Source organism: Pristiophorus japonicus, chromosome 13 (assembly GCF_044704955.1).
Source record: "Pristiophorus japonicus isolate sPriJap1 chromosome 13, sPriJap1.hap1, whole genome shotgun sequence".
In the NCBI taxonomy this organism is placed as follows: domain Eukaryota; kingdom Metazoa; phylum Chordata; class Chondrichthyes; family Pristiophoridae; genus Pristiophorus; species Pristiophorus japonicus.
The window spans coordinates 73,724,735-73,744,102 of NC_091989.1; the positions used below are offsets into that span (position 1 = coordinate 73,724,735).

Consider the following 19,368-nt stretch of genomic DNA (forward strand, 5'->3'; position numbering starts at 1 on the left):
ACTGGGCAAGGAAAATCAGACACTGGGCAATCAGACACTGGGCAATCAGACACTGGGCACTGGACAATCAGACACTGGACAATCAGACACCGGGCACAGGAAAATCAGACACTGGGCAATCAGACACTGGGAAATCAGACACTGGTCACTAGATAATCAGACAATGGGCAATCAGACACTGGACAATCAGACACTGGGCACAGGAAAACCAGACACTGGACAATCAGACACTGGCACAGGAAATTCAGACACTGAGCAATCAGACACTGGGCAATCAGACACAGGTCACTGGACCATCAGACATTGGGCAATCAGACACTGGGCAATCAGACACTGGGCACAGGAAAATCAGACACTGGGCAATCAGACACTGGGCACAGGAAAATCAGACACTGGGCAATCAGACACTGGGCACTGGACCATCAGACACTGGGCAATCAGACACCGGACAATCAGACACTGGGCAATCAGACACTGGGCAATCAGACACTGGCAATCAGACACTGGGCACAGGAAAATCAGACACTGGACAATCTAGACACTGGGCACAAGAAAATCAGACACTGGGCAATCAGACACTGGGAAATCAGACACTGGTCACTGGATAATCAGTCACTGGACAATCAGACACTGCGCACAGGAAAATCAGACACTGGGCAATCAGACACTGGTCACTGGATAATCAGACACTAGGCAATCAGACACTGGACAATCAGACACTGGGTATTCAGACACTGGGCACTGGACAATCAGACACTGGGAAATCAGACACTGGTCACTGGATAATCAGACACTGGGCAATCAGACACTGGACAATCAGACACTGGGCACAGGAAAATCAGACACTGGACAATCAGACACTGGGCAATCAGACACTGGACAATCAGACACTGGGCAATCAGACACTGGGCACTGGACCATCAGACACTGGGCAATCAGGCACTGGACAATCAGACACTGGGCATTCAGAAACTGGACAATCAGACACTGGGCATTCAGACACTGCGCACAGGAAAATCAGACACTGGGCACTGGACAATCAGACACTGGACAATCAGACACTGGGCATTCAGACACTAGGCAATCAGACACTGGGCACTGGGAAATCAGACACTGGGCAATCAGACACAGGTCACTGGAACATCAGACACTGGGCAATCAGACACTGGGCAATCAGACACAGGTCACTGGACCATCAGACATTGGGCAATCAGACACTGGGCAATCAGACACTGGGCACAGGAAAATCAGACACTGGGCAATCAGACACTGGGCACAGGAAAATCAGACACTGGACAATCAGACACTGGGCACAGGAAAATCAGACACTGGGCAATCAGACACTGGGCAATCAGACACTGGGCACTGGACCATCAGACACTGGGCAATCAGACACCGGACAATCAGACACTGGACAATCAGACACTGGGCACAGGAAAACCAGACACTGGGCACAGGAAAATCAGACACTGAGCAATCAGACAATGGGCAATCAGACACTGGGCAATCAGACACTGGGCACTGGACCATCAGACACTGGGCAATCAGACACCGGACAATCAGACACTGGGCACAGGAAAATCAGACACTGGACAATCAGACACTGGGCACAAGAAAATCAGACACTCGGAAATCAGACACTGGTCACTGGATAATCAGACACTGGACAATCAGACACTGGGCAATCAGACACTGGGCAATCAGACACTGGGCACAGGAAAATCAGACACTGGACAATCAGACACTGGGCACAAGAAAATCAGACACTGGGCAATCAGACACTGGGAAATCAGACACTGGTCACTGGATAATCAGTCACTGGACAATCAGACACTGCGCACAGGAAAATCAGACACTGGGCAATCAGACACTGGTCACTGGATAATCAGACACTAGGCAATCAGACACTGGACAATCAGACACTGGGTATTCAGACACTGGGCACTGGACAATCAGACACTGGGAAATCAGACACTGGTCACTGGATAATCAGACACTGGGCAATCAGACACTGGACAATCAGACACTGGGCACAGGAAAATCAGACACTGGACAATCAGACACTGGGCAATCAGACACTGGACAATCAGACACTGGGCAATCAGACACTGGGCACTGGACCATCAGACACTGGGCAATCAGGCACTGGACAATCAGACACTGGGCATTCAGAAACTGGACAATCAGACACTGGGCATTCAGACACTGCGCACAGGAAAATCAGACACCGGGCACTGGACAATCAGACACTGGACAATCAGACACTGGACAATCAGACACTGGGCATTCAGACACTGGGCAATCAGACACTGGGCACTGGACAATCAGACACTGGACAATCAGACACTGGGCATTCAGACACTAGGCAATCAGACACTGGGCACTGGGAAATCAGACACTGGGCAATCAGACACAGGTCACTGGAACATCAGACACTGGGCAATCAGACACTGGGCAATCAGACACAGGTCACTGGACCATCAGACATTGGGCAATCAGACACTGGGCAATCAGACACTGGGCACAGGAAAATCAGACACTGGGCAATCAGACACTGGGCACAGGAAAATCAGACACTGGACAATCAGACACTGGGCACAGGAAAATCAGACACTGGGCAATCAGACACTGGGCAATCAGACACTGGGCACTGGACCATCAGACACTGGGCAATCAGACACCGGACAATCAGACACTGGACAATCAGACACTGGGCACAGGAAAACCAGACACTGGGCACAGGAAAATCAGACACTGAGCAATCAGACAATGGGCAATCAGACACTGGGCAATCAGACACTGGGCACTGGACCATCAGACACTGGGCAATCAGACACCGGACAATCAGACACTGGGCACAGGAAAATCAGACACTGGACAATCAGACACTGGGCACAAGAAAATCAGACACTCGGAAATCAGACACTGGTCACTGGATAATCAGACACTGGACAATCAGACACTGGGCAATCAGACACTGGGCAATCAGACACTGGGCACAGGAAAATCAGACACTGGACAATCAGACACTGGGCACAAGAAAATCAGACACTGGGCAATCAGACACTGGGCAATCAGACACTGGTCACTGGACAATCAGACACTGGGCACAGGAAAATCAGACACTGGGCAATCAGACACTGGACAATCAGACACTGGACAATCGGACACTGGGCACTGGACAATCAGACACTGGGCAATCAGGCACTGGACAATCGGACACTGGGCACTGGACAATCAGACACTGGACAATGGGTAATCTGGCAGCCACTCAATGAAGAAATGGATTATTTCACAAATGGGGCAGTTAAAAGGGAGGGAAAAAACAATTAAAAATAATTGATTGGTTTTCATCAATTAAAATCTAATCAATTTATTTATAGGTTGCTGGTCTGATATCTGCGGTGATCGTGATGATTGTAACCCTGGCCATCGGGTTCCTGCTTGCCCCTCTACCCACGGTAAGAAACGTTGTCACCGTTCTGAGCTGACTGAGTATTCTGGCCTTTACTGACCATTGCCAACATGGTCAGCCTTCAAATCATTGAATCAGCGGAATCATTGAAAACTGCCAAGTGCCTTTGGAAGTTTCTCGCTAGAAATGTTGCTGCACATATTTCACCTTTGTTTAACCAGACAGAAAAAAATACAGTTCCTGCCTATTTTACAAACCTCATTTGTTTGATAGGTAATTTGATCAATTAGCAGTCAGAGAGCTGTGATTGGCCAGCCATTCCTCCAATATCATCACAGATTGATATAGCACAGAGGAGGCCATTGGGCCCATTGTGTCTGTGCAGGCTCTGTGACAGAGCGATCCAATCAGTCCCACTCCCTGCTCTTTCCCCAAAGGTTTCCGTTTCCAGTATTTATCCAATTCCATTTGAAAGTTACTGTTGATTTTTCTCCCACCGCTCTTTCAGGCCGTGCGTTCCCGATCACAACTCGCTGCGTAAAAGGATTGCTTCTCATCGCCCCACTGGGTCTTTTGCTGATGACCTTAAATCTGTGTCCTCTGGTTCCTGACCCTCCTGCCCCTGGGAACAGTTTCTCCTTATGTAAAATATATCAAAACACTTCATGATTTTGAACACCTCTAATAAATCTCCCCTTAACCTTCTTTGCTGTAAGGAGAATAACTCCAGCATCTCCAATCTCTCCACTAATTAAAGCCCTTCATTCTGGGAACCATGCTGTTAAATCTGCTCTGCACCCTAAGGCCTGGACATCCTTTCTAAAGTGTGGAGCCCAGAATTAGACAACGCTCCAGCTGGGGCCGAACCAATGTTTTATAAAGCTTTAGCACAACTGCCTTGCTTTTGTGCTCAATAAATAAGATACAACTTTTGAGTCACTTTAAAATTCCATAAAAAAGAGAAAGTGAGAAATGTTAACTTAGTTTAAGAAAGTCCAATAATTGGCTTTGTCTGGTGATGTAATATTTTATATGCCGTTTTGCATAACAGTTTGAGACTGTGATGAATCATTTCCTTTGGACCCCATTTGGCGGGGTTCAGATACGTTGCAGGGTAGAAGTTAAGGAGGATAATATTACGGCTGATAACCCATAAAGCAGCTCATTATCCACAATCTGTCCAACACACTCAGTCTTGCAATGAAACTGTTAAACCCTCCCTACAACTGTTCCATTCTTCTATCAGAATAAATTGAAATACTCGAGAAGTCTTGTATTACAGACACGCCGACACAGTTACTAACTTTGTCTTTTTATTCTCCTCACAGTCGGTTCTGGGAGCTCTTGTAATTATCAATTTGAAAGGAATGTTAATGCAGTTCAGAGAAATCGGCGTTCTGTGGAAGAAAGACAAGTATGATTGTGTAAGTGCGAGTATGGTTCAGCTTTGTGTCACCATCGAGCGTTCTTTGGATCTCAGTCCTTCTCAATCTGTCCCTCCTGCCGGCCTCGCTTCTCCAGATAGCACTAACGGTAACAGATGGGGGACGCTGCACCTTCCCTTCTCGGCAATGTGCCTGTCGACCAAGGCCTTGCTGAAAATCTTTCTCTATCAATCTGGCCATAATTACAAGTTTTATTGCGCTGGGCTGAGCTTTCAAGAGATGTTGGCACTCGGTTAAGGTGCCTTGGATAACAGGCAGTTTGTTTTAACCAACAATGTGCACTTGGTACTCAGAGATTCCAGCATGAGAGATATTGGCCCAGAAATCCCAGCCTCCCTGGGTCTCTCCGGAGCGTGTACGGGGCGTGCACGGTATGTGTACGGGACGGTATGTGTACGGGGCGTGCACGGTATGTGTACGGGACGTGCACGGTATGTGTACGGGACGGTATGTGTACGGGGCGTGCACGGTATGTGTACGGGACGGTATGTGTACGGGACGTGCACGGTATGTGTACGGGACGTGCACGGTATGTGTACGGGACGGTATGTGTACGGGACGTGCACGGTATGTGTACGGGACGGTATGTGTACGGGACGTGCACGGTATGTGTACGGGACGGTATGTGTACGGGACGTGCACGGTATGTGTACGGGACGGTATGTGTACGGGGCGTGCACGGTATGTGTACGGGACGGTATGTGTACGGGACGTGCACGGTATGTGTACGGGACGTGCACGGTATGTGTACGGGACGGTATGTTACGGGGCGTGCACGGTATGTGTACGGGACGGTATGTGTACGGGACGTGCACGGTATGTGTACGGGACGGTATGTGTACGGGGCGTGCACGGTATGTGTACGGGACGGTATGTGTACGGGGCGTGCACGGTATGTGTACGGACCCGGGAAGGCATCGGAAAAGCCGTTTTTTGGCGCGCAATGCACATGCGCTGAATCCTGGCTTTTCCGATCTGTCGTTTCTGGATTAACAGATCTCCCACATCTCGGGGAGGAGGACATTCCCACGGCAGAGATTGGGTGATTTGCCCGTCTCTTGCCCCGCGAATGTCCTGAAAACTCTTGCGCCTGGTAAAAGCAGGTGCATAGCGTACTTTTACCAGCGTAAGAGTTTAAAAACATATCAAAAACATATCATAAAATTTAAAAATACATATTTATGTTAAAAACCCTGCCCACTCAGGTAATTTTATTTTAAACCGTAATTTAAACTTTTTTAAAAAATCAGCAAATATTTTTTTTTTCAAAAACATTTCTATCACCTTTAATTTCTATAGAGTATTTATGTGCGGTGTATTTTTAATGTTTTATGTAGTGTTTGGGTATTTGGGGGTGTTTCTCATTCACTGTAACAGGAGTTTCCAACTTACCAAACTCCTATTACTATGAATGAGAATATACTGCCCCTGATTGGCTGCCAGAGCCATGTGACTCCAGCTCGTGCACGCGCTGTGACGCGCAGTCGGGGAGGTCTCGGGACCGGGATCTCGCGTGGGCGCAGCAGCTTCAGGTCGGTGCATTGCTTTTCACTAGAATCCAGTCAATCCGCGGGAAGGAGACACCACGATTTCTGGGCCAAAGAAAGTGTGTTCATGTGGACATGTGCCCACCTCTTATCCAAGAGTTTCCAGGTCATGAAAGTCTCTCTTTGGCCCAGAAATGCTGGTGTCTCCTTCCCGCGGATTGACTGGATTCTAGTGAAAAGCACCGACCTGAAGTGGGCAGAGTTTTTAACATAAATATGTATTTTTAAATTTTATTATGATATGTTTTTGATATGTTTTTAAACTCTTACGCTGGTAAAAGTACGCTATGCACCTGCTTTTACCAGGCGCAAGAGTTTTCAGGACATTCGTGGGGCAAGAGACGGGCAAATCACCCAATCTCTGCCGTGGGAATGTCCTCCTCCCCGAGATGTGGGGGATCTGTTAATCCAGAAACGACAGATCGGAAAAGCCAGGATTCAGCGCATGTGCATTGCGCGCCAAAAAACGGCTTTTCCGATGCCTTCCCGGGTCCGTACACACTGCGTACGGACCTGGGGAGGCCGTGATTTCTGGGCCAATATAATCTGAGTGTTGAGTTTATCTCAGTAAATCGCTTCTTTCATTTCCTCGTACATTTTATAGTGTTTCCCACAAGTCTAAACAATCATTAATAACTCTCACTTTTGTTAGTTCTACTCTTAATTTGCTTTCAGCTAAAATGATTCTTTACTTCCCCCTCCTCTCCCCTCCCCTCCCCTCTCCTCCCCTCCCCTCCCCTTCCCCTCTCCTCCCCCCTCCCCTCTCCTCTCCTCCCCCCTCCCCTCCCCTCCCCTCCCCTCCCCTCTCCTCTCCTCCCCCCTCCCCTCCCCTCCCCTCTCCTGTCCTCCCCTCCTCTCCTCCCCTCCCCCTCTCCCCTCCCCTCCCCCTTCCCGCCCCTCCCCTCCCCTCCCTCTCCTCCCCTCCCCTCCCTCTCCTCCCCTCCCCTCCCTCTCCTCCCTTTCCCTCTCCTCCCCCTCCCTGGGTGAATGAGGGACAACCGAGTTTTGAGTGTCCGTTTCATTAGTAGCTCTGCGGGTGGGACCCCCGTGAGCGAGTGCGGTCGGGATCTATAGGCCAGCAGGAGACACGATAGGCGGCATTGTAGGGAGGGTCCTTGAATCCTGAGCATACCTTGCTTAATGAATTGGACCGCACGTTCCGCCTGGCCATTGGAGGCCGGCTTGAACGGTGCTGTCCTGACGCGGTTGATGCCATTGCCCGACATAAACTCTCGGAATTCGTAGCTTGTGAAACATGGGCCACTATCACGGCAGGCCATGGGTTGCAAAGATCGCACGTAGGCTTTCCACGGTGGTGGATGACGTGCATGAATTCAGAATGATGCACTCGATCCATTTCGAGTACGCATCGATCACAATAAAGAACATCTTACCCATGAACGGGCCCACGTAGTCAACATGAATGCGTGACCATGGCCTGGTGGGCCAGGGCCACGGGCTGAGTGGGGCCTCCCTAGGGGCATTACCCAGCTGGGCACATGTCGTGCACCTGTGAACACAGTGTTCCAGGTCTGAATCAATTCCAGGCCACCAAACGTGTGACCGGGCAATGGCCTTCATCAGCACAATGCCTGGGTGCTCGCTGTGGCGTTCCCTGATGAATGCCTTCCTGCCCTTCTGGGGCATAACTACCCGGCTGCCCCATAGTAGGCAGTCAGCTTGGATGGAGAGCTCATCCATCCGTCTGTGGAACGGTCTGACCTCCTCAGGGCATGCTCCGTGTGCGGCCGCCCAATCCCCAGTCAGGACACATTTCTTAATCAGGGATAAGAGGGGATCTCTGTTTGTCCAGATTTTGATCTGGCAGGCTTTGATGGGGGAGCCTACGCTGTCAAAGGCATCGACAGCCATGATCATCTCGGCGCTTTGCTCCGCTGCCCCCTCAGTGGTGGCCAGTGGAAGCCTGCTGAGCGCGTCAGCACAATTTTCAGTGCTGGGCCGGTGCCGGATGGAGTAGTCATAAGCAGCCAACGTGAGAGCCCATCGCTGTATGCGAGCTGATGCGTTGGCATTGATAGCTTTGCTGTCTGACAACAGAGATGTTAACGGCTTGTGGTCCGTCTCTAATTCAAACTTCCTACCAAAGAGGTACTGATGCATTTTTTTCACACCATAGACACATGCAAGCGCTTCCTTCTCGACCATCCCATATCCCCGTTCTGCTTGAGAGAGCGACCTGGAGACATAAGCCACAGGTTGTAGTTGACCCTCAACATTGCCCTGCTGCAACACGCACCCAACCCCATAGGATGATGCATCACATGTCAGAACCAATTTTTTACAGGGGTCATACAGGGTCAACAACTTGTTTGAACAAAGTAGGTTTCGCGCCCGATCAAAAGCCCGTTCCTGACAGTCCCCCCAAAACCAATCGCAACCCTTACACAGGAGCACGTGTAGCGGCTCGAACAACGTGATCAAGTTCGGCAGAAAGTTCCCGAAATAGTTCAACAGTCCCAGGAATGAACGCAACTCCGATGTGTTGCAGGGACTGGGTGCTCGTCGAATCGCCTCTGTTTTGGATTCGGTGGGCCGAATCCCATCTGCAGCAACCCTCCTGCCCAGAAACTCAACCTCAGGAGCTAAGAACACACATTTAGACTTCTTAAGTCGCAGGCCTACCCGGTCCAGTTGGCGTAGCACCTCCTCCATGTTGTGGAGGTGTTCCTCGATGTCTCGACCCATGATGAGGATGTCGTCCTGGAATACGATCATTCCAGGAATGGATTTAAGCAGGCTTTTCATGTTTCATTGAAAAATCGCGGCCGCTGATCGAATGCCAAACGGGCACCTGTTATAAACGAACAGTCCCTTGTGCGTGGTGATGGTGGTCAGTAGTTTAGATTCGTCGGCCAGTTCCTGGGTCATATAGGCTGAAGTGAGGTCCAACTTGGTGAACAGCTTGCCGCCTGCCAGCGTGCCAAAGAGGTCCTCCGCTCTCGGGAGCAGGTGCTGATCTTGTAGAGACACCCGATTGATGGTGGCCTTGTAGTCGCCACAGATCCTGACAGAGCCATCCGCTTTTAGGACGGGAACGATGGGGCTCGCCCAGTCGCTGAATTCAACAGGTGAGATGATGCCCTCTCTCAACAGCTGGTCCAATTCGCTCTCGATCTTTTCCCGCATCACATACGGCATCGCTCTGACTTTGTGGTGCACTGGCCTGGCGTCCGGGGTGATGTGTATCACTACTTTAGTGCCTTTGAAAGTCCTGACGCCAGGTTGGAATAGTGAATAGAATTGTTGTCGGACTTGTGAGCATGAACTTCGCGCAACAGATGACATTGCATGAACATCCCCCCATTTCCAGTTCATCTCGGCTAACCAGCTCCTCCCCAACAGTGCGGGACCATTGCCCGGGACAATCCAGAGCGGCAGCCGATTCACTAACCCATTGTGTGTGACAGCCAACATTGCACTGCCTAGCACTGGAATTATTTATTTAGTGTAAGTCCGTAATTGTGTTGCAATACGCGCTAATTTGGGTCTACTGGCTTTAAGTGGCCATAGCTTCTCAAATTCCTGAACGCCCATGAGTGACTGGCTGGCCCCAGTGTCCAGCTCCATGCGTACAGGGATACCATTTAATAAAACCCTCATCATTGGTGGCGTTTTGGTGTATGAACTGTGAATATTCGCCACATGGACCCGCTGAACCTCGGCGTCCATCGATTTGCCCCAAAGGTCATCCTGCCTCAAAGAACCCTGTTCTGGTCCATCCGCCTCATATATTAGTCTGGTTGCAGACTTCCTGCACATTCGAGCTAAGTGGCCACTCAGACTGCAGTTCCTGCAGACAAACTGTTGAAACCTGCAAGATCTAGCTGAGTGTTTTCCCCCACACCTCCAACATGAGTTAAAGTTTCCATTGTTGGGAACAAAGGGACTATGGCCAGGAATTCCGCACTGACTGTCCCTTTGACTACTCTTAAGTACCCTATTAGTGGGTGTCAATGGCCCCATCCCGGGCCGCATTGTCCACTGCGATGGAGTGAATGTCCGTTCAGCCTGCCATTGTCTCTGTTGGGGTCCTACTCTGGGGTCTATTGCTGCCTGGGGAGTGTCGGACTGCCCCTGCCTGCCTGCGGGGCTCTGAATCGCATTGATGATGTTGACTCCCTGATCCATCGCCGCGTTAGAGGCAGAATTGCGCGCGTATATTATTTTCGTCTCTTCCTCCCCCGCCATGAAAGTTTGAGCTAACAACGCCGCCGCTTCCAAGGTCAAATCCTTGGTCTCAATTAATTTGCAGAAAATTACCGCATGACCGATGCGCTCGATAAAGAAGTCCCTTAGCATCTCCCCCCTGCAGGCGTCTGTGAACTTACAGAGGCTGGCCAAACGCCAGAGGTCCTCTACGAAGTCCGGTATGCTCGGTGGGTGTAGAATCTGTGTCGGGCCATATGTATGCTACTCGCTGGTTTCAGGTGCTCCCCGATCAATTTGCTAAGTTCTTCAAAGGTTTTGTCCACCGGCTTTTCGGGTGCTAGTAAGCCCTTCATGAGCGTGTCAGTCTTTGGCCCGCAGCTGGTCAGGAGATGAGCCCTTCGCTTGTCGGCCGCTGCATCCCCCAGACATTCTTTCGTAACGAAGCTTTGCTGAAGCCTCTCGACAAAATCGTCCCAGTCTTCCCCAACACGGTACCGTTCCTCTGTGCTACCGGTGGCCATTCTCGTGGGTCGTGAATTCCCGTTTCTTGTCGCCAAAGTAAAGTCCTTACTCTACAGTATGAAACCACACGAGGCACATTCTGGGGACAAGGTCACTCTGTGACCTTAACTCTTTATTCATAGGAATCCAAAGACGATGACCCTGCGTGGGACCTCCCTTTTTACACCTGTGTGATCAGGTAAGGAGTGTCTCCCACAAGTTCACCCCTTGTGGTCAAGGTGTGCATCTAGGTTGAGTGTATACAGTAATATAGTGGTGTTACATTGTGGTTACATACATGACACTTTCCTCCCCTCCCCCGCCACTCTCCTCCCTCTTCCCTCTCCTCACCCCTCCGCTCTCCTCCTCTTTCCCCTCCTCTCTCCTCCCCCTCCCCTTGCCTCTCCACCCCTCCCCTCTTCTCCACTCTCCCTTCTCCTTCCCCTCCCCCCTCCCCTCTCCTTCCCCCCAGCCCCCTCCCCTCATCTCTCACTCGGAGCTCCGGATCAGGTGGTTCCAATAGGTTTGGCTTCCTCTGTGGTGTCAAAAGTTTATTTTCTCTTCAAAAACTCCTGGGTGGCAGAATGTGGGCCCTTTGTGCCTCCCGTTCGTGGCTCTGGAGGGTACCAACAGGGCACAACAGCTTTGCAACTGGGCACGGCGCTGACATCGCCTCCGGCCATATTTGGCCGAGGTAAGTAAAAAAAAAACGTACCTTTTTTCTTCCAATTTTTTCCGCTGACCACGATCGCTGAGCCGGGCACTGAGCTAGAGTGCTGGACTGATCGTGGCTGCTGGGAGCGGGTGGGGAGAGGGGTGCAGGTTTTATGTTGCAGAGCCTGCGGCAATGGCCCTTGTCTTTAACTGAGGGAAGGAGCCTTTGAACGGGGCAGTGTGCACGGCCCAGGGTGCACCAGGCTGCACGGCTCAGGGTACACAGTGCATGGCCCGGGGTGCAAGGCCCAGTGTGCACGGCCCGGGGTACACAGCGCACGCCCCAGGGTGCACGGCCCGGGGTACACGGCCCGGGATACACAGTGCATGGCCTAGGGTGCACGGCCCGGAGTACACAGTGCATGGCCCGGGGTGCAAGGCCCAGTGTGCACGGCCCGGGGTACACAGCGCACGCCCCAGGGTGCATGGCCCAGGGTGCACGGCCCAGGGTGCACGATGCACAGCCCGGGGTACACAGTACACGGCCCAGGGTACACAGTACACGGCCCAGGGTAAACGGTCCGGGGTGTATGGCTCGGGGTACATGCTGCTCCACTCACCACCCCGCCCCGCCCAGTACTCCAGGGAGGAAGGGCAGCCCCTGATTTTGCAGCTGCACTTCTTCCTTGGAGTGCAAGCGGTGACTTGTTTAACGGTTTGAAATCGTTGGCGCCTGGCGCTAGTGAACTTCTCCCCCTGAGAATGGTCAAGGTCCCGGCTCAGACCCCTGCTCCCACATCGAGCACACTCACTTCACACATTCCTGGATAGCTTCTCATGTTCCACTCCCAATCTTCCCCTCTGCATATTACACTCTCTGCTTTTCTCTCTCTATCTCTTTATCTCTCTATCTCTGTTTCCCTCTCTCCCTGTGTCTGGCTCTTTCTCCGTGTCTCTGTCTCTCTCTCTTTGTTTCCCCCCTCTTTTTCTCTCTATCTCACACTCTCATTACCACTCTGTCACTCTGTTTCTCTCTCTCCAAATCTCACTCCATCTCTTTTTCTCTTTGTCTCCATCACAGTTTCTCGCAAATTCCCTCCTCATCTGACTTCCAAATATGTTGTCGACCTGTTTTCTCAGAGCGCCATGTTACCATGTGGTGGCTGGTGTGCAACGGTCACTGCACATTAAAAAAATCCACACACAGGCATCTTCCACCCTTCACAATGTAGTTTGGGATCTGGAATATTAGGTCCTTCATTGAAACACCTGGGAACTCATCCCTTTTTGGCGTGGAAGCAAGTCATCCTTGACTCGAGGGGCTGCCTATGGTGATGATTGGAATCAATGCTATTTTTGCACCAACTTCTCCTCTAACTCATTATCTTTCAGGATCTCAAAGGTATGGATGGATCTGTTCACCTGCTTTCTCCTAGAATTTTCACCTTTTTATGTCATCAATGTTATTATAATTGAGACGGTCCCTGTTGTTTTGTGGGATTGACACTGTCCTTGAGAATTATTCGATTGGCTTGTTTTTCACAGCTTTCATATCTTTGACCTAAATGTTCTTTTCACACAGCTGGTCTGGTTAATTGCTTTCATTGCGGCTGTTCTGCTTGGACTTGACATCGGACTTGGAGTAGGTGTTGGAGTTGAGCTTCTGACAGTTGTGTTCAGAACACAGTTGTAAGTACATTCTTATCCATTCAATCTCACTGAATTGAAATACGGACCACCATCACTAAATGGATCCCTTTAAACAAGTTCAATTTCTATCACATTGAATGGCAGACACAATGTTCTCAGGCTGATCAAGATGGGAAATGACAGTATGGAGATCCTGAGTTCCTTTGTACCAGGTGTGCCCAGACCAGCTTTAACCTCCATAACATCGCCCATATCCACGCCAGCCTTAGCCCATCATTGGTTACCTCCACACTTGACTATTTCAATGCACTACTGGCCAGGCCACGCATCTCCCACTCTTCCAAACATTCCAGCTCATCCAAAACTCTGTTGCCCGTATCTTAAGAACATAAGAAATAGGGGCAGGAGTCGGCCATTTTGGCCCCTCGAGCCTGCTCCACCATTTAGTAAGATCATGGCTGATCTAACTCATACCAAGTCCTGTTCATCCATCGTCTCGACACTTGATGACCAAAATGGGCTGCCGGCCCAGCAAAGCCTCCAATACAAAATTCCCAAATCCCTCCATAGCCTCACCCTTCCCTACGGTCCAAGTCAGCATGGATTTATGAAAGGGAAATCATGCTTGACAAATCTTCTGGAATTTTTTGAGGATTTAACTAGCAGAATGGACAAGGGAGAACCAGTGGATGTGGTGTATTTGGACTTTCAAAAGGCTTTTGACCAAGTCCCCCACAAGAGATTGGTGTGCAAAATCAAAGCACATGGTATTGGGGGTAATGTACTGACGTGGATAGAGAACTGGTTGGCAGACAGGAAGTAGAGAGTTGGGATAAACGGGTCCTTTTCAGATTGGCAGGCAGTGACTAGTGGAGTGCCGCAGGGCTCAGTGCTGGGACCCCAGCTCTTTAAAATATATATCAAAGATTTAGATGAGGGAATTAAGTGTAATATCTCCAAGTTTGCAGATGACACTAAGCTGGGTGGCGGTGTGAGCTGTGAGGAGGATGCTAAGAGGCTGCAGGATGACTTGGACAGGTTAGGTGAATGGGAAAATACATGGCAGATGCAGCATAATGTGGATAAATGTGAGGTTATCTACTTTGGTGGAAAAAACACAGAGGCAGAATATTATCTGAATGGCGGCAGATTAGGAAAAGGGGAGGTGCAACGAGACCTGGGTGTCATGGTTCATCAGCCATTGAAAGTGGGCATGCAGGTACAGCAGGCAGTGAAGAAGGCAAATGGTATGTTGGTCTTCATAGCTCGGGGATTTGAGTATAGGAGCAGGGAGATCTTACTGCAGTTGTACAGGGCCTTGGTGAGGCCTCACCTGGAATATTGTGTTAAGTTTTGGTCTCCTAATCTGAGAAAGGACATTCTTGCTATTGAGGGAGTGCAGCGAAGGTTCACCAGACTGATTCCAGGGATGGCTGGACTGTCATATGAGGAGAGACTGGATCAACTGGGCCTGTATTCACTGGAGTTTGGAAGGATGAGAAGGGATCTCATAGAAACATAACATTCTGACGGGACTGGACAGGTTAGATGCAAGAAGAATGTTCCCGATGTTGGGGAAGTCCAGAACCAGGGGCACAGTCTAAGGATAAGGGGTAAGCCATTTAGGATCGAGATGAGGAGAAACTTCTTCACTCAGAGAGTTGTTAACCTGTGGAATTCCCTGCCGCAGTGTTGATGCCAGTTCATTGAATATATTCAAGAGGGAGTTAGATGTGACCCTTACGGCTAAAGGGATCAAGGATATGGAGAGAAAGCAGGAAAGGGGTACCAAGATGCATGATCGGCCATGATCTTATTGAATTGTGTGCAGGCTCGAAGGGCCGAATGGCTTACTCCTGCACCTATTTTCTATGTTTCTGTTTCTATCTCTGTAACCTCCTCCAGCCATACACCCTCCCTATCTCTGTAACCTCCACCAGCCCTACACCTCTCCCTATCTCTGTAACCTCCTCCAGCCTGTACACCTCTCCCTATCTCTGTAAACTCCTCCAGTCATACACCCCCGCCCCATCTCTGTAACCACCACCAGCCCTACACTACTCTCTATCTCTGTAACCTCCTCCAGCCCCTATACCCCTCCCCACCTCTGAAACCTCCTCCAGCCTTACACCCCTCCTTATTCTGTAACCTCCTCCAGCCCTGCACCCCTCCCTACCTCTGTAACTTCCTCCAGCCCCTACACCCCTCCCTATCTCTGTAACCTCCTCTAGCCCCTACACACCTCGCTATCTCTGTAACCTTCTCCAGCCCATACACCCCTCCCTATCTCTGTAACCTCCTCCATTCCCTACACACCTTCCTATCTCTGTAACCTCCTCCCGCCCCTACACCCCTCCCTATCTCTGTAACCCCCTCCAGCCTCTACATCCCTCCCTCTCTCTCTAACTTCCTCCAGCCCCTACACCTCTCCTTATCTCTGCAACCTCCTCCAGCCTCAACACCCCTCCCTATCTCTGTAACCTCCTCCACCCCGTACACCCCTCCCTATCTCTGTAACCTCCTCCAGCCCGTACACTGCCCCCTCTATTTCTGTAAGCTCATCCAGCCCGTACACCACCCCCCCCCCACCTATCCCTGTAACTTCCTCCAGCCCTACAACCCTCCCTATCTCTATAACCTCCTCCATTTCCTACACCTCTCCCTATCTCTGTCACCTCATCCAGCCCGTACACCCCTCCCTATCTCTGTAATCCCCTCCAGCCTCTACACCCCTCCCTATCTCTGTAACCTCCTGCAGTCCCTACATCCCTCCCTATTTCTGTAACCCCCTCCAGCCCCGACACCCCTCCCTATCTCTGTAACCCCCTCCAGCCCCTACACCCCTCCCTATCTCTGTAACCCCCTCCAGCCCCTACACCCCTCCCTATCTCTGTAACCCCCTCCAGCCCCTACACCCCTCCATATCTCTGTAAACTCCTCCAGCCCGTACAGCCCTCCCTATCCCTGTAACCTCCTCAAGCCCTACACCCCCCCCGATCTCTGTAACCTCCTCCAGCCCGTACACCCCTCCCTATCTCCGTAACCTCCTGCAGCCCGTACACCCCTCCCTATCTCTGTAACCACCTCCAGCCGGTACACCCCTCCCTATCTCTGTAACCTCCTCCAGCCCCTACAACCCTCCCTATCTCTGTAACCCCCTCCAGCCTCTACACCCCTCCCTATTTCTGTAACCCCCTCCAGCCCCGACACCCCTCCCTATCTCTGTAACCCCCTCCAGCCCCTACACCCCTCCCTATCTCTGTAACCCCCTCCAGCCCCTACACCCCTCCCTATCTCTGTAACCCCCTCCAGCCCCTACACCCCTCCCTATCTCTGTAACCTCCTCCAGCCCCTACAACCCTCCCTATCTCTGTAAACCCCGCCAGCCCCTACACCCCTCCCTATCTCTGTAACCCCCTCCAGCCCCTACACCTCTCCCTATCTCTGTAACCCCCTCCAGCCCCTACACCCCTCCCTATCTCTGTAACCCCCCTCCAGCCCCTACACCCCTCCCTATCTCTGTAACCTCCTCCAGCCCTTAAACACCTCCCTATCTCTGTAACCCCCTCCAGCCGCTACACCCCTCCCTATCTCTGTAACTCCCTCCAGCCCCTACACCCCTCCCTATCTCTGTAACCTCTCCAGCCGCTACACCCCTCCCTATCCCTGTAACCTCCTCCAGCCCCTACACCCCTTCCTATCTCTGTAACCTCCAGCCCCTGCACCCCTCCCTATCTCTGTAACCTCCTCCAGCCCCTACACCCCTCCCTATCCCTGTAACCTCCTCCAGCCCCTACACCCCTCCCTATCTCTGCAACCTCCAGCCCCTACACCCCTCCCTATCTCTGTAACCTCCAGCCACTACACCCCTCCCTATCTCTGTAACCTCCAGACCCTACACCCCTCCCTATCTCTGTAACCTCCAGCCCCTACATCCCTCCCTATCTCTGTAACCTACAGCCCCTACACCCCTCCCTATCTCTGTAACTTCCAGCCCCTACACCCCTCCCTATCTCTGTAACCTCCAGCCCCTACACCCCTCCCTATCTCTGTAACCTACAGCCGCTACACCCCTCCCTATCTCTGTAACCTACAGCCCCTACACCCCTCCCTATCTCTGTAATCCCCTGCAGCCCCTACACCCCTCCCTATCTCTGTAACCCCCTCCAGCCCCTACACCCCTCCCTATCTCTGTAACCTCCAGCCCCTACACCCCTCCCTATCTCTGTAACCCCCTCCAGCCCCTATACCCCTCCCTATCTCTGTAACCTCCAGCCCCTACACCCCTCCCTATCTCTGTAACCTAAGCCCCTACACCCCTCCCTATCTCTGCAACCTCCAGCCCCTACACCCCTCCCTATCTCTGTAACCTCCAGCCCCTACACCCCTCCCTATCTCTGTAACCCCCTCCAGCCCCTACACCCCTCCCTATCTCTGTAACCTACAGCCCCTACACATCCTCCCTATCTCTGTAACCTCCAGCCCCTATACTCCTCCCTATCTCTGTAACCCCCTCCAGCCCCTACACCTCTGTGAGATCTCTGTGGTCCTCCAATTCTGGCTTCTTGTGTATCCCCGATTTTCCTTGCTCCACCATTTTAAATAAATGGCTTTGGAGATAGCGGATGCATTGTTTGTCGTCTTCCAAATTCCATAGATTCTAGAACGGTTCCCGCAGATTGTAAGGTAGCAAATGTAACCCCGCTATTTAAGAAAGGAGGGAGAGAGAAAACGTTGAACTACAGACCAGTTAATCTGACATCAGTCGCAGGGAAAATGCTAGAATCTATTATTAAGGATGTGGTAACAGGGCACTTAGAAAATAATAACAGGATTGGGCAGAGACAACACAGATTTATGAAAGGGAAATCATGCTTGCCAAATCTGTTAGAGTTTTTTGGGGTTGTAACTAGTAGAATAGATAGAGGGGAACCGGTGGATGTGGTGTATTTGGATTTTCAGAAGCCATTCGATAAGGTGTCACACAAGAGGTTATTGAACAAAATTTGGGCTCATGGGATTGGGGGTAATCTATGAGCATGGGTTGAGGATTGGTTAACGGACAGAAAACAGAGAATAGGAATAAACGGGTAATTTTCGGGTTGGCAGGCTGTAACTAGTGGGGTGCCGCGAGGATCAGTGCTGGGGCCCCAGCTATTCACAATCTGTATCAATGTTTTCGATGAGGGGACCAAATGTAATATCTCCAGGTTTGCTGATGATACAAAGCTAGGTGGGGATGTAAGTTGTGAGGTGGATGCAGAGAGGCTTCAAGGGGATATAGACAGACTCAGTGAGTGGGCAAGAACATGGCAAATACAATATAATGTGGAGAAATGTGAAGTTATCCACTTTGGTAGGAAAAATGGAAAAGCAGAGTATTTTCTAAATGGTGAGAGATTGGGAAATGTTGGTGTTCAGAGGGACCTGGGTGTCCTTGTACACCAATCACTGAAAGTTAACAGGAAGGTACAGCAAGCAATTGAGAAAGCAAATGGTATATTGGCCTTTATTACAAGAGGATTTGAGTATAAGAGTAAAGACATCTTACTGTAATTATATAGGGCTCTGGTGAGACCACACCTGGGGTATTGTGTGCAGTTTGTCTCCTTACCTAAGGAAGGATATACTTGTCATAGAGGCAGGGTAATGAAGGTTCACCAGATTGATTCCTGGGATGGGGGGGATTGTCCTGTGAGAAGATAGTGAGTAGACTAGGCCTATAGTCTCGAGTTTAGAAGAATGAGAGGTGATCTCATTGAAACATAAAAAAAACTTACAGGGCTGTTTTCCCCGGGCTGGGGAGTCTAGAATCAGGGGTCACAGTCCCAGAATAAGAGGTTGGCCATTTAGGACTGAGATGAGGAGAAACTTCTTCACTCAGAGGATGGTGGTGAATCTTTGGAATTCTCTGCCCCAGAGGGCTGTGGAGGTTCAATCATTGAGTATATTCAAGACAGAGAGCAATAGATTTTTGGCCTCTAAG

At 50.8% G+C, this 19,368-nt stretch overlaps 1 protein-coding gene across 1 annotated transcript in view; it reads left to right on the forward strand.

Moving 5' to 3' along the window:
* The window catches only part of LOC139278115 (chloride anion exchanger-like), a 125,031-nt gene that overhangs the window by 85,314 nt on the left and 20,349 nt on the right, over positions 1-19,368 (forward strand). Inside the window, exons 10-12 of the mRNA XM_070896772.1 lie at positions 3,384-3,461; positions 4,744-4,839; positions 13,315-13,421. Of these exons, the coding sequence (XP_070752873.1) occupies positions 3,384-3,461; positions 4,744-4,839; positions 13,315-13,421 (281 nt within the window). The remainder of the gene's footprint in view (positions 1-3,383; positions 3,462-4,743; positions 4,840-13,314; positions 13,422-19,368) is intronic.